At 39.3% G+C, this 15,988-nt stretch overlaps 1 protein-coding gene across 1 annotated transcript in view; it reads left to right on the plus strand.

Annotated features, from left to right (window-relative positions):
- Positions 1–259: 259 nt before the first annotated feature.
- The window catches only part of LOC127661944 (protein bicaudal D homolog 1-like), a 46,106-nt gene continuing 30,377 nt past the window's right edge, over positions 260–15,988 (plus strand). Inside the window, exon 1 of the mRNA XM_052152917.1 lies at positions 260–681. Coding sequence (XP_052008877.1) covers positions 466–681 — 216 coding nt within the window. The 5' untranslated portion in view covers positions 260–465. The remainder of the gene's footprint in view (positions 682–15,988) is intronic.

The raw sequence follows: 15,988 nt of genomic DNA on the forward strand, positions 1-15,988 counted from the left end.
ATTATTTTATAAATGTTATTATTGATATTATTATTATCGATTATTATTATTATCGAAATACAATTACATATTTTACTGCATTTTTAATACCATTAAAATAATAATTTTCTAAATCGAATAATATTTAGTATAATTATTCCAAGTATTCAATCATATTTATCTTTGTAAATTGTAAGAGGCGATGGGAGTGACGTCACAATTTGAGACAGATTGAACTTGTGCACACTTTGCGCTCCTGTTGCGGTTGAGGTGATTAATAATCAAACTCAGAGATGAAAACATGTGATCTTGATGGATGGGGCAATAGTGTCGATTACCACACTGACATCACGGTAGAATGAGGACAGCGATTACCGTTTGAACATCAGCAAATAGGAGGCGCATCGCGTGCGTGTGTGCACTGACTGACTGCAGCACCACCTGAATCTCTCATCAGCCTCCGCCTGTCTCTCAGGATCAGAGGCGATGGCAGCCGGCGGAGGATGCGGGCAATCGGTGGATCAGTACCGGGCCGAGGTGGAGCGATTGACTCGGCTGCTCGCAGAGGCGAACCGGGAGAAGATTCGTGCGGCGGAATGCGGTCTGGTGGTTCTGGAGGAGAATGAGACACTGAAGCATCAGTACGCGGAGCTCGAGAGTGAACAGGAGGCGCTGAAACACGAGCTCGAGCAGCTGCAGGAGGTAAACACACAGTCACATTCATGTACTGAAGATCATGTATGTTATTGGCACATCTTTACTAGCAATGCTCGGATCTCTCTTGCATGTTCTTGTTGGTTTTGGTATATTTTAAGAATACGTTTAATATATATAGCGTTTTTCCCGAGCTCAAAGCGTTTTACATGCTACAACAAACACAAATCACTAAAACAATACAGTCCACAAATGTACAACATAACAGTCCAGGAGTGAAATGTATAGTCCAAAGTGAAAATGTGGATGTGCACAAGTCCAATCCAACAGTTCAAAAGAGTTGTCCCTAGTGGACTGGATGGCACCAAGACGAGTACAAACTCCAGGACACCAAATGACGAACGGGAACACACAATGATGACCACCTCCATCACAAAACACATCCGCGCCGTCCACAGACACCGCGCTGCAAACGCCGGCAGGTCGGCAGGCCGGTGGAATCCGGTAGACCGGGTAAGACACCGTACCAGGCCGGTGTGCAGAGCAGCCCGCCCCTACACACCAGCGGGAATCACGAAAACTGGCGAAAGTCCCTTGGTATTAAATCCAAAAATGGATTTCATGGGTGTGTGAAACAAAAGGGGAAAAAATCCATTTAAGTTTAAACACAACAATGAAAGAAACAAATCTAAAGACAAACAAACAACTCCAGAATGAACATCATTTTACATCATGTTAATAATCATTTGCCTTTGAGAACCTAGATTGTGTCATGTTTGTTTGGGCATGATACTGTACCATATACTATTTATTTGTTTACATGGTATTAATTTAGTTTTCTCACTGTGTGAATGTCAACAAGAGATTAATGTATGTACTCAATATGGCATGCTGGTACACCTGTAGACACACACTCTTACCTTTTTAATATTTATAGCAAAACATTTTTATTTAATGCATGATCCAAAGATCAGATCAACATTTGATATGCTTTCATCATCACTGTCCTCTCAAAACGTTGCCAGAGATGTAATAATCAGTGCAAGCTAAGCAAAGAGTGAGACAGGACCGGTGTTTGATGCTGTTGAGACTGTTGTGTTTCCTGATCTCTTCAGTCTCTAAATCATCTGTGTTGAACTCTTCATCACTCTCACTCTAGTGGAAAACACAATGATCCGACAGTTCAACCCATTATGATCAATGCTGCATGTGTATATGTTTTAAAGGAATAAAGGCATGCTTTTTCATTGTTTGGGTTCCTTGCAATCCACAAATACAGGCAGGCATAACTCTGTGTGTGTGTGTTAGTTTCCAATACAGACGCAGAAGAGGATTGTGGTGTTGTGTAACTGTATTTGATCGAGCACACTGTCACTTATCTGGGGCAAATGAACTCCTTTTTAAGAGAGAGGTGAAATGATGAAGGGATTATGAAGAAGAGATGAAGGGATGAGAATTGAGACTAACAGAGATGGAATGAGATCTCTTGTGATTGCACAGTGTTAGTTTATTTAAAGGTCCGTGTGAATGACGACAGTGTTGTAGGGAGGCTTGTTGTGTGTTTTGTCATGATCTGTAGTGATTGTTTGTATATTCATGCCCGGCTGCGATGGGCAGAAGTCAACATGTATGCTGTTTATAAATGAACCGCAGACATGAGGTCACCGATGTACAGTCGTTTGACCTTGTTATTGTTTTTGTTGTGTAATAATATAGCCCAAATACAAATTCATTCTTTACTTTTTATTCGGGCTGGCATTTGACCCATTTTTAGGTTTTGATGGAGAAAAAGTATCTTAGGAGTTTAATAGTTATATCTTAATACAAGTGTCCTTTCCGAATGACCCTTAATGACCCCTGAAAGTAAGGCACACTGGAAATAGAAAACATGACTACCGCAACGGGTCTTAATTTAGCTTTGTGTTTGAATTCATATCAAAGGCATGTGTATTGTATTGTAATTGTTATTACAGCAGTAATAACTCTTGAAACTCTGTCAGTAATGAAGTTTTTTCATCGCAGCTCCCTCAAGATCAGGACAATCTGCTCTGTGGGGTTGTCTTTAATTAACTCGTGCAAATCAGGGAATAACTCGTCTATCCAAACCAGCCAAAAATTAGGGTTTGACTTGCCTTCATTGCAGCCTATCAAACAGCTAAAGAGAGAGATCACCTCACAATTAAAATCTCGAACCAAAGCACAATTTGTGTTTTTGGGTGAACCAACCCTTAGAGAAAATGTATAAATCTCATGTTAGTTTTAAGTGTATTTTATCCATTCAGATTTAGTTTTAGAAATGTTTGACTTTGAACATTTGTCAGACAATCTCTAGGATCCCTATTATAATAATGCTCATCTGTTTCTCTCATTACATCTCCATTAGTATCTGTGTCGTTTCAAAGCAGTTGTTCTGTTTGTATTTGAGTCTGTCTGCGGCTGATAGTCTTGTGAAGACACGGGTGCTGCGGGTGATATTTCCTCTGCTGTATTTTCTGTGTTGTGATAAATATGAATCAGAATGTGAAAGACCCGACTGCAGCATTTGCCTTTGGTCTCAGAGATTCATCCCTGAATTTATGATTGTGCAGAACTGCTTCTGGAATTACTCAATAGTTGGGCTCTCCATTGATAATCCTGTAAAAAAGGAACATTACAAATGAGATTTATTATGGCAATTGGAAAACAGGTCAGTGGCAGGAGTTCAATAAAAGTCTCTAAAGACAACATGCAACAATTCTGTTAAATTAAAAACCTAATCAGCGACAAAAGAAACCCTGTTAACTTAAGTTCAGTGTGTTCAAGCATATTCACAGTTTTTATATCTAATACTGTTTTGAAATAAAACAACTTCAGTTACACTGACCTCGTGACACATGAGATTACTCTTAACTTGTGATTAACCGCAAAGAGCTTCAAATGTTTTTCAGTCCCTCGGGACACATCGAGGAAATAAACTGTTGAGTGTTTTACAAACAGAGGAAACACTGAAACTTCTTTTTCCACTGAGATGTTCTTATTGATCCAGTGAAGAATCTCAGAGATGATCTTTAGAAGATGCAGCATGTCTCATTTCTGAGCCGTTTTCCTTATACTTCAAAGCAGCATACAAACATGTGAATGTGTTCGCAGTCGTCTGTGGAAAAAGGACGTTTTGAACGCATTCCTTGTACATTGAGAGCATACATGATCCTCACAGGTTCATCATAAATGATTTCATAGTTCACCTTGATTGTCCTTTAACCCTTTAAGCTCTGAAGTCCTCGTGGTGGCGTAGTGACTCGCTTCAATCCGGGTGACGGAGGACGAATCTCAGTTGCCTCCACGTCTCAGACCGGCAATCCGCACATTTTATCACGTGACTTGTTGAGAGCATTACCGCGGAGACATAACGTATGTGGAGGCTTCATGCCACGCACAACTCGCCACACGCCCCACCGAGAGCGAGAACCACATTATAGCGACCACTTTGGTTGTTAAGTAGACCTGGCTGGAGTCACTCAGCACGCCCTGAATTCAAACTCACGACTCCAGGTGTATCAGCGCCAATACTCGCTGAGATACCCGTATAGATTATGATACATTCTGAAACTTTCAGCCTATGAAAAATCACAAAAACAATTGAGCCAAAACATTTTGAACATTTTTTCTTAAGTCAAGTCAAGTCAATTTTATTTGTATAGCGCCTTTCACAACACACATCGTTTCAAAGCAGCTTTACAGAATATCAGCATTAACAGATGATAAAACTGTAATGTCTATAAAGTCGATTAATCATCATTGTGTAATTTAGATAAAATCCGATTTTTAATAGTGTTTAAAAATAATTAAATGATAATTGTATTAATAACACAAATAACACACAAATACATTAATAATGTAATTAATAAATTAATAAATCTTATTTTTCTGATTTTATATTATATATCTCTGAGTGTAAATAAGGTGTCTCTGAAAACTGCTTTTGTTTTGTTCTCAATCATGTCAACTGTACAGTGAGGGGAAAAAGTATTTGACCCCCTGCTGATATTGTACGTTTGCCCACTGACAAACCAATGATCAGTCTATAATTTTAATGGTAGGTTAATTTGAACAGTGAGCGACAGAATAACAACAAAAAAAATACAGATATGTCAAAAATGTTATAAATTGAATTGCATTTAGGCTGGTTGTATTTTACTCTTTGAGAGCTTTCCAACAACATATGACACATGAATATTTGATCAGTTTGATGTTTTTACTAATTGCAATAACATGTAAAGTGCAAATTGTTTTATAAATTATAAAAATAGAACTAGAGCCGGGTGATATGGCTTTTGAATTGATATCTCGATATTGTTCAACAAATTGATGATAATTGGTAAATATCTCAATAAATATGTTTTTGCTCTGAAATAGCATAACATTTCATTTGATCTAACATTGTAACATTGTAGCCATGTAGATTTAATATTTCAAAGGCATTATATAAAAATCTATTTAAAAATGTCGAAGGCATTTTTTCCCCACAGTTTTTCACTAAATTAACACAAGGAAGAGGAAAATGTCATAATTTTCATTGATTTGCACATTTATACTTCTATTTAACATACAATCATATATGGAAGGTTAATAAAAATTATATTTTTACTAAAACATTTTTCTTTCTGAATGAACAAGGTGTGCAAAAACTACTTATTTGTGGGAAAACATGAATATTTCATCATACTAAATGATTACTGTGGAACCCAGTCAAGTTTATTATTATAATATAATACTGGATTATTATTATTTTCAGGATAAGATTTGTTAAAGATAAATTCATATATTTCTGTCCTATTTACTTCACCCTAAACTGGGGTTTATATTTTGACCGTGCATGCAGTTTATTTCTCCTTCACCTGGAGCTTTTATTATGAAACTGAGAGGGCCATGTTTGATTGAGAGTTATGAGTTTATCATCTTGTGAACCGCTTTCAAACTCTCCTTACTGTTCCGCACATGTACATTTGTATAATAACTTTACTAATATTTGGATTTGCATGAATGCTTGAACCTGCAGTACTTCACAGTGCAGGTGAACTGCCCTAAAAACACGAGCCTCCTCAGATCAGTGCGCCGCCGTTTCATTCTGAAGCGCACAGACTATGTATATCTGTTGCAGACTTCGACAGTTAAATAAATACATGTGATCATATCTCCATTTTGATGTTATTTTGATACATTTTACAGCCGTGAGAAGGATTGTGAAATTGTTTTACTGATGCACTTTATGAAACTTAATGGCTAAATAAAAGTCTCATTAAAATCATCACGATAATCACTATATTGTTGAATTTTACATCGTCAGCAAAATCGTCGCTATTATATCGCGGGTATTTGATATATCCCCCAGCACTAAACGGAGCACTTCTTGATTTATCTGCAAATTTTAAAGCACTTGTTCAGTTTCGGTCATAATGTCTACATGCATTGGATAGTAGAGACTCTAAACTTTCTAACGATACCTATTTCGTGTTGGTCAAGACTGCAGTTGATTTTACTGTTTTTGTTTATGGTGGGCCCATCTGAGCTTAAAGGGTTAAAGCTGTGAATTATGAAGCTCATGTAGATTTGTGAGGGGATGAAGTGGTTAGGGTGGTAATAAACAAGGTATAAATGTCGGTGTTATCCAAAGCTAGACTGAAGTATGTTTGAAACATGGTAGAGACACTGATGATTGGAGACTAGTCCTGTTACTGCTGGACCTCATTTAAATACTCTCAAAAGGACCGAGAGCTCTCATGGGTCATCCATATGGAATCATAAATCTGCCTGTCCTAGACTGAGCATGAAAAGACTTTTCCCCATCCCACATCAGCAGGGGTTTGATAGATGTAGACTGACCCCTCAGGCCCTGTTTCTCTGCCCAACCCCCACAAGTCTCGCCTCTCGCCACAGAAGATCCCTCAGGAGTGAAGTATTGATTCATGTCTTTGATGCTGACAGTTGTTTTCATGATTATTGCATTATGAACTAGCATCACACTCCAAATTCAAGGGATATTTCACACAAAGATGAAAATTCTGTCATTATTTGCTCATCCCCATGTCTTCAAACCTGTTGGTTGTTATCATATTCCATGACCTAAACGGTTTGAATAATCGCTGCACTTTTGTGTACAGTTAATGCTCTTCCGTGGGTGCACAGATTTGTCAGTTTGAATGTGTGTCCCGTGTGTAAAAGTGTTCTTTTCCCTCAGATGTGTCTGCCGGAACCGCATGAAACTTTCTCATTAAAGTCCATAAATGAGGCATTTTGTGCATTACAGTCTTTTCATGCAGTGCAACACAAGCTCACTCACCAGCTCTAAAAGGACCAGAAAACACCATTAAATAACTATAACAGTAGTCTGTGTGAGTCATGTGCTGTATTCCACATCCTCTGAAGCCGCATAATACCTTTTGTGTGAAGAACACACCCAAATTTAGACCGTTATTCACAGAACATCTTCCCCTCCGCTACAGCTCTCAAGTCCCTCATAAAAAGCTGTGTGAAGACAGGGTTCCTGTGGGTCCTTTAAAAGCCTTAAAATTACTTAAATTCAGTTTTCCTAAATTTAAGGTCATAAAAGTCTTAAATATTTTAAATGATATGACAAGAGTCTTAATTGTTATTTAAAGAGGTCTTAAATTTTGGGGCGGAAGACAGGAATCGTGATAGGACCTAATGTGATTATCAAACTTCAAAAGAATACGATTTAATTAAATAAATGCACACGCGGAGTCCTTCAAATTGAAAGTGACTGTAAGTGTTGTATTTTCTCTAAACACGCGGGGGCTTGTGAGTGTTTCCTGCTGTTGCAGAGCAATTTACAATCATTAGGATATTTTGGACATTTATGACAAGCGATCACTAAAGATCAGCTGTTGATGATGATTATGTAGTGTTGATGAAATATGACAATGTTTACTTTTTAATTTTAATTGTATTTCCCTTATTTATTGGAATGTGCAGCTGGAAGCAGTCAAGTGCAAACATTTCAAAATAAGAGTTAATAATTACATGAATACTCTTGGATGGGTCACGTGACACCATGCGAGGTTCGGACATGTGAACGGTGAGCTCTGCGCACTTTTGCTAGAGATTCGATTCACACTTTCCATAACTGTTCTAGGAGGACAATATGTCAAAGAATTCAAAATCCTCAGGCTCTGGAGACATTAAGAGACACTTAAGTGCTCAAGCACCCCCACGGAGGCCCAGAGCCTGGGAGCCGATTCTGTCGGAGAAATGAGGGAATTTCAGTGAGAAATGTTCAACATGTTGGCAATGCTGACTAAGATTTTTGCTGACTTGGAGGATCTTGCTGTAATGCATCGATCACTGCCATGTAGACGAAATTCACTGAGATGGTTACAAGAGTGGGGATGTTGAGAAACGGATCGATTATCTGGAATCATTGAAGTGGGAATTATCTGCTAATCCGCTAGTGACCAAGGTGGATCTGGAACATGTCTGGGAGAAGCTGGAGGTCTTGGAGAACTGTACCTGACGGAATGACGTCCGTATTGTTGGAATTACAGAGGCCGAAGAGGGTCAGGATATGGTGAAATTCCTGGATGGGCTCTTTCCGAGTCTGCTTGACATAACAGGCCATAAACTGGAAATTGAGCACGCTCACAGGGTCCCGGCTCAGAGATTGGCTGAGGGAGACAGGTCCCGATCAATTCTGGTCAAATTTCTGAGATCATCCAATAAAGATCATGTGTAACGCGAGGAATAAAAGAAGGCTTTCTTGGAAGAAACATTTTCTTGTTCCCAGACTTTACGAATTCGACAAGAGACAAACGTGATCAATTCAAGGAATGCAAGAAACACTTACATCAACAGAAGGTCACTTTTGCACAGACGTTCCCAGGCCAAATTGAGAGCAGATACTGAGGATGGTTGTAAAAAATTCACATGCCCACAGCAAGTTATGTCCTTCATAAAGTCAATGGAGTGAGTAAGTTATATTGTGGTACTCATGTAGCAGCTGAATGGGTCGGCTCACTGAACATTCATTTCACTGTCCGAGGAAACTGAGCGCCTTTTTATTTTTTGTGCTGGTTCCACATAGTGGCTGGAGTTTGTTTTGTGGAGGAAAACACCTTCGGGACAGTTATATGGATGCATCTACACATTGTTTGTGTTTATTCCGCCTGTTGGCTGGAGTTTGTTTTATAGATGATAGTTTGTTGTGTAATTCTGTCTTTGAAACTTTGTATAGAAGCACCGGACTTGAGCAATCCGATGGCAAAGTTGTCGCGGGGGCTCTCGTAGGCGTACATGGAGTGTTTGAGTTTAGAGGGATGGACTCCGGTTGGCGCTGTGCGCATGTTTTTCTTTTTTCTGTTTGTTTTGTTCGGGGCGAAGTTTGGGGTTTGTTGCACTAATGTTGGAATGTGGTCTTTATAATTTTATTTTTGACACACAATCTATATTTTCTATTGTCAAAATGTAAAATGTTAATTTGAGCAGATTATCTCTCTCCACATTGAATGGGTTGGAGCACCACATAAAAAGAAGGAAAGTTATTTCTCAAATGTAAGAAATATGATTTACATTTATTCATTTGGCAGATGCTTTTATCCAAAGCAACTTACAAAAGAAATATAGTGTTTCTTCAAGAAACTCATATTTCCCTGCAGGAAGCGGAAAAATTTGGGAAGATATAAGGTGGAGATGTTTTCTTTAGTGCTGGTTCGTATAAGAACAGGGGAGTCATTACATTGATAAGTAAACATCTACAGTTCAAATGTCTCAAACAGATTAAAGATAAATTAGCAAGAGTCGTTATTGTTTTAGCAGAAATTCAGGGGCAAAGGTTGATTTTGGCTAATATTTACACACCTAACACTGATGATCAGGGCTTTTTCATCGATCTTGAAGGGACGTTGCAAACCGCGGGCACCCCTCATAATATAATATAATATTGGGAGGAGACTTTAATCTTTTGATGGACTCAGTCCTTGATCATAGTGAAGCAAAAGTGTGTAAACCCCCTAGAGCAACATTGACACTTCACAGGATGTGTAAAAATCTTGGTCTTACAGATATTTGGAGACTTTTAAACCCATCTGGTAGGGACTATAATTTTTTTTTTCATTAGTCCTTAAGATTTATTCTAGAATTGATTTTTTTATATCGCATTCCCTCATTTTATCTGTTGTTGATTGCTCAATTGGAAACATTTCAGTCTCAGATCATGCCCTGATGAGTTTAGAGGTGTTGCTACATATGGAGAAAAATAAATTATATCGTTGGCACTTTAATGTCCCTTTTGCTAATCCTGAATTCCAACAAATGTTAAAGGCTGAAATCAATGTTTATATAGATACCAACTGGAGCTCCGTATCCTCTGTGGGTGTGGCTTGGGAGGAACATATGAATGTGCTGTCTTTGTTTATATTGCTGGTGCTTGATGGAATGGACTATATGATATGATACAGACGGTGCTGGAGAAGAACCTCAGAATTAACTTGCTCTTGACCCGGCCAGGGGCATTGCTAAACATAAAGCTCTACTGTGGCACATTACTTATATTGCTTTGTTTTATTATCTTGAAAGCCTGCTGCATGCAAGAAGTGTGCAACACAATGCGCTATACAAACTTCCCTTGCTTAACCCACTATTCCTACACTGCAACAAGTACTGGGAAAGGTCAACATGTAGAGATATTAATCTTATTGAAAATATAAATTTAAGTATCTTCAACATGTACATGAACATTCTCAACATGTTTTATGGAATAAAATGCATACACTGTAAATGCAAATAACAAAACCGGAGTGAAAAAGTTCTTGCACATTTGCATTGTTCTATATCACACATTACACATCAGGAAAACCTCTGTCAAGGAAGTCCATGGAACTGCATTATCCAACGTCAAAACGGCTTCAGACGAAACGGCTTTAGATAAAAAGTTCTTAGAACAAGCAGAGAGTTGGTTGCTAGGTAAGAGTTGGTCGCTAGGCAGAGTTGGTAGCTAAACTGACTGAGTTTGGTTGCTAGCTTGTGAAACTATCTAAGCTATCTCTAACTTTATAAATGCAGAAGTGTTGTTTCTATAAATGAATAACTAGATAGCTGACATAATTGGTGTAAGTTTAATCTGACGTTTGAAACTCATTAAGTTTACTTAAAACAACAACTCAAAACAAGTCAAACTATAGTCCTTTATAGTCGCTAGGTAATTAGCACACAGTTAGCCATAGTTACTGACAACAGTTTATGTAGTGTCCTAAACTAGCGCTAGCTAATTAAATGATTAATTTCATATCCAAAAGATTTATTCAGTGTTATCATAATCTAAGACAGTACTACAGAACACACAAATATGTTTATTTTCTCTGCAATGAAACTTGATGCTTTTTCATCTGATGTCTGAAACCTCACTCGGACGGCTGAGGATGTAGTTTGTTTATCAAGTCTTACCTCCCTCAAACTCATCTCTCCTTTCTGTTTCCTGTCCCTGCTTCATCCAAAGAATGTTCTGATGTCCATCTACTTGAGTCAATAATGTTTGAGTCGAAATAAGATCAGCGGTATTATTTAGAAACTTACTTTAGTTTCATCATGTTTTCATCGTCTACCTCAATTCTGACTTGCGTGCCGACACCTGGGTAGGGTTGCACAACAGTGCGTAAGTTAGCAGGTAAAGATCACAATAAGGGCTTACTAGTTAGTTTGTAACTCAAGTCGGTGCTTAATTCAGTTGCACCACCTGTACTTAAGTCAAGACTTGACTAGTAGGTCATAAACACTCCGTAAAGTGAGTCGTAGTGCATAATATGATGTTTACCTGTATTGATCCAATAAAAGCATTCAAATTTGTACACAAAAGTGTTAAAAAGTGTCAATTTCTGTTTTATCTCGTTATGGTTGATGTTCAAACCTTGTCTGCTCGTGTAACTGTCAGCTGTAATAAATTATATCCCCATTAAAATACAATATGTAATAAAAGTAGATTAATAAATAGTATATTTGCTCTGTGTATATAACAATATATAGGAACTGTATGTAAAATAAATAAGGGATGATAAATAAATGCTAATACAACAGGCTGGAAAAACAGACATTTATGCATTTTAATATCTTATTTATTTAGTATATGTTGACACTTGACACCGGGCGATGCACACTGAAAACGGCACCGTTAGAACAGTTTCGTGCTGAAGAGCCGCTTAAAATAATTTTTGGTTTTGTCTCTTGTAAATGTAAACGAGTGTAAATGCCAACATCATCATATATGTCGAAATGATTGATGACTATACACAAAACATGAGCACATTGATGTCATTAAATGAGTCTGCTTTTTATACCATCAGTTACTCCTGGTCGGAGGCTTCCATAAATATTTAGTTTATATGTAGGGTTACATCCTACCTAAATATAATGGTGTAACGCTCAAATATTTAGTAGTGTGTAAGTTGTGACTTAGTGCCCATTTACATTTACATTTATGCATTTGGCAGATGCTTTTATCCAAAGTGACTTACAGTGCACTTATTACAGGGACAATCCCCCCGGAGCAACCTGGAGTTAAGTGTCTTATTCAAGGACACAATGGTGGTGACTGTGGGGATCAAACCAGCAACCTCCTGATTACCAGTTATGTGCTTTAGCCCACTCCACCACCACCACCACCACCACCACTCCCGCCACAACTAGGTTACGTTGTAATGTACGTATAGCTGGTGCAACCGGCCCCTGGACTTATGTGTGTGGCTGTGCACGCTGCAGTGACTTTGATTATAGCAAGCCGCATGGACACACACCGCACGGACGTGCATTTCTGCACGCATGCATTAGATTTGTGTTTTTGGTTTAACTGCATTGCTTTTACAAGCATTTAATGGGTGGGTTGCTGCGTTGCATTTAGATGGATCCATTTCATTTTTCCAGGATTATCAATCTAAATGATTGCACTGACAAATAAAGTAAATTGTTAAAACTCAAATTTGAGATTACTGGGGCACAGCAGATTTATACTGGGACATGTGCCCCAGTAATAGGGGTCTAGTGAAGCCATGGACCCAGCCCTTTAGCACTTTGCACACACAATTTCTTCAAACCCACTTGCGCTAGCACAAAAATAGCAACACTTAATGACCATGCCCACTGACTTTGTGCATATGACATATCGCTTAGCTCTGCACTCTTAAAATAGGGCCCCTAATTTTAATTTCTACTACAGAGAACAGACTCCATATCAATTACATATATACAAATTCATGGCACTTAAAATATAAGATACAAGGACAATGATTTTACAGATTAATTCAGTAGAGAAAAGGCATTTGGATGGAAATGCTACATGAAAGGATTACTTTGAACATGAGCTAAAATCAGAAAAATTGAGAGTATTAGAAAGTAGGAAAACTTTAATTTCAAGTCAAGTGTTTTTTATTATTGTTCAACCATATACAGTTATTACAGTACACAGTGAAACGAGACAACGTTCCTCCAGGACCATGTGCTACCTAAAACAACATAGGACAAACACAGAACCACATGAGACTACACAGACTAAATAACATACCTATATAAAGTGCACGTGCAAACATGTGCAAAAAGTACGGGACAGTACAATAAATTACTAACAATGAACAGGACAATAGGCACAGTGAGAGACAGTGAGACACAGTGAGAGACAGTGAGAGACAGTGCAGCGCCGACCAGTACACAGTAGTGCAAAAGATGACAGTGTCTAAAAATGCCAAATGTAAACATAACATACTATGAGATAGTGTTCTATGCACATAGCAGTTATTGAGGTAGCAGCCAGGTATAAAGTGACAATAATTAAAGTGCGACTCAGGACACGTGTGTGTCAGTCCAGTCTCTGAGTATTGAGGAGTCTGATGGTTTGGGGGAAGAAGCTGTTACACAGTCTGACCGTGAGGGCCGGAATGCTTCGGTTCCTCTTGCCAGACGGCAGGAGGGTGAAGAGTTTGTGTGAGGGGTGTGTGGGGTCATCCACAATGCTGGTTGCTTTGTAGATGCAGTGTTTTTTGTAAATGTCTTTGATGGAGGGAAGAGAGACCCTGATGATCTTCTCAGCTGTCCTCACTATCCTCTGCAGGGCTTTGCGGTCCGAAACGGTGCAAGTCCCAAACCAGGCAGTGATGCAGCTGCTCAGGATGCTCTCAATAGTCCCTCTATAGAATGTAGTGAGGATGGGGGGTGGGAGATGTGCTTTCCTCAGCCTTCGAAGAAAGTAGAGACGCTGCTGGGCTTTCTTGGTGATAGAGCTGGTGTTGAGGGACCAGGTGAGGTTCTCCGCCAGGAGAACACCAAGGAATTTGGTGCTCTTGACGATCTCCACAGAGGAGCCGTCGATGTTCAGTCGCGAGTGTTCACCTTGATCTCTCCTAAAGTCAACAACCATCTCTTGTGTTTTGTCCACATTCAGGGACAGGTTGTTGGTTCTACACCAGTCTGTTAGCCGCTGCACATCCTCTCTGTATGCTGACTCGTCGTTCTTGCTGATGAGACCCACCACGGTCGTGTCATCGGCAAACTTGATGATGTGGTTCGAGCTGTGCATTGCTGCACAGTCGTGAGTCAGCAGAGTGAACACCCTGGGAGGCCCCAGTGCTCAGTGTGGTGGTGGTGGAGATGCTGTTCCCGATCCGGACTGACTGAGGTCTCCCAGGTCCAGCAGAGGGAGGTGTCCAGGCCCAGTAGGTTCAGCTTTCCAATCAGGTGCTGGGGAATGATTGTGTTGAATGCTGAGCTGAAGTCTATGAACAGCATTCGAACGTATGAGTCCTTTTTATCTAGTATCTTGTGCTGCATTGAGACTTTGGGACAGAGCTGTTTGTTGTGTGTATTTATCATATTTTCTTTAGAAATAAAAGGCAACTGGAAGGAGGAAGGGCAAGATGACATTGGTTTGACATAAAGCTCCAATACAAATTTGGTATTTCTTTAAATGTAGAACATTTACACCATGTGTACATCCCATTTGTGCAGTATGTTGTGAACAAAACAAGCTCTCTCCCTTTACATTCAGCACTGCTCATGATGATGTCAAGTCAGTTTTATAGTGATTTTCACAATACAACTCATTTCATAGCAGCTGTGCAGAAAATAAAATCAACTCTTCTACAGTGTATGATTATATCAATTTAAGACACCAGTAAATGTCATTTACCCAGCAAAATTTCATTTCTAACCCTTTGTTAAAAGCAGCCCATCTCTCCACGATGGCCTGATTTGATGCCACCCGCTGGCACAGTTTCCTGCCCTGCCTTGTTTGTGTGTTCAGGTGTGAGCTGTGGAATAATTCCTGTCTGGCTCTGTGTTCACTTAATGGCCTGTATGTGGGTCTCGTTGGACTGCCACTTAGTGCCATTGTTATAAGATGCTTGAGGCAGAGGACTGGAATGGAACCAGCACTATATACTGGACAGATTACTGCCCTAAAATACTCCAGACCTGGCCTAGTCTGCACTCATGAAATATGCTCAAAGGTGTGAGAGAGAGCCTCTCCGCACCGCTGCCAATCCTACGATCCACCTTGCGAGCCTGACGCTCGGCTTTCATAGGAAGGAATTGAAAACGATCCCAGCTTAGCTCACAACGCGCCAGTGGTAACGTACGGTCAGACTGGATGAACTTGCTAATGCTAGCTGCCTTGCTAATGATTAGGTTACGTCAGACACCGGATTGATTCCATCCGCACCGCAAGACTTCATGACAAAGGTTGCGTCCTCTCATCATCTCTAGTAAAGAGCGTGACAGAACAACAGTGATGTGGACAACAGCTCTGATCTTTCTGTGCTGTAATCTTGAATATTGTTCTCTAGCACCAAACATGCATCATTTCTGCCCGTCCCGCTCCGCACGCGTCACCTCTTTTCCCTGCATGTGTGTAGACATGAAGCGCCGCATGAGTTAACGTGGTTTCAAAGCACCTTTTAGACCAAAATGTTTTTCCCTTCTAAATGTATCTTTATTAATCAGCGTGTTACGAGCCTTTAATAATAAACCAATCCAATAAACAAATCCATTTTTATGAGATGTCTGGAATGGAAAAGGAAAGACTAAAATTACTAGTTGGTCGACTAGTCTCTCACTTTAATGAAAATATACAAATGTTTTCTAAATGTTCTCTCGGGACCCCCCTGAACCCACATTCAGCATCACAAAGGCTTCTGTGTCCCATACTTGAGTATCTGAATCTAAAGAAATATAATAAATATTCCAAATACTGGACTGCTGTCACTGTGCTTCAGAACAAACAGATGAAGTTTAATTAAAAAATTGCATTAAGGTCAGAATTTCTTCCTTTTATTTTAATGATAAAACCTGATGATCATGTTTTCCAGCATGATTTGAGAAAGTTTGA

Source organism: Xyrauchen texanus, chromosome 21, assembly GCF_025860055.1.
Source record: "Xyrauchen texanus isolate HMW12.3.18 chromosome 21, RBS_HiC_50CHRs, whole genome shotgun sequence".
In the NCBI taxonomy this organism is placed as follows: Eukaryota; Metazoa; Chordata; class Actinopteri; order Cypriniformes; family Catostomidae; genus Xyrauchen; species Xyrauchen texanus.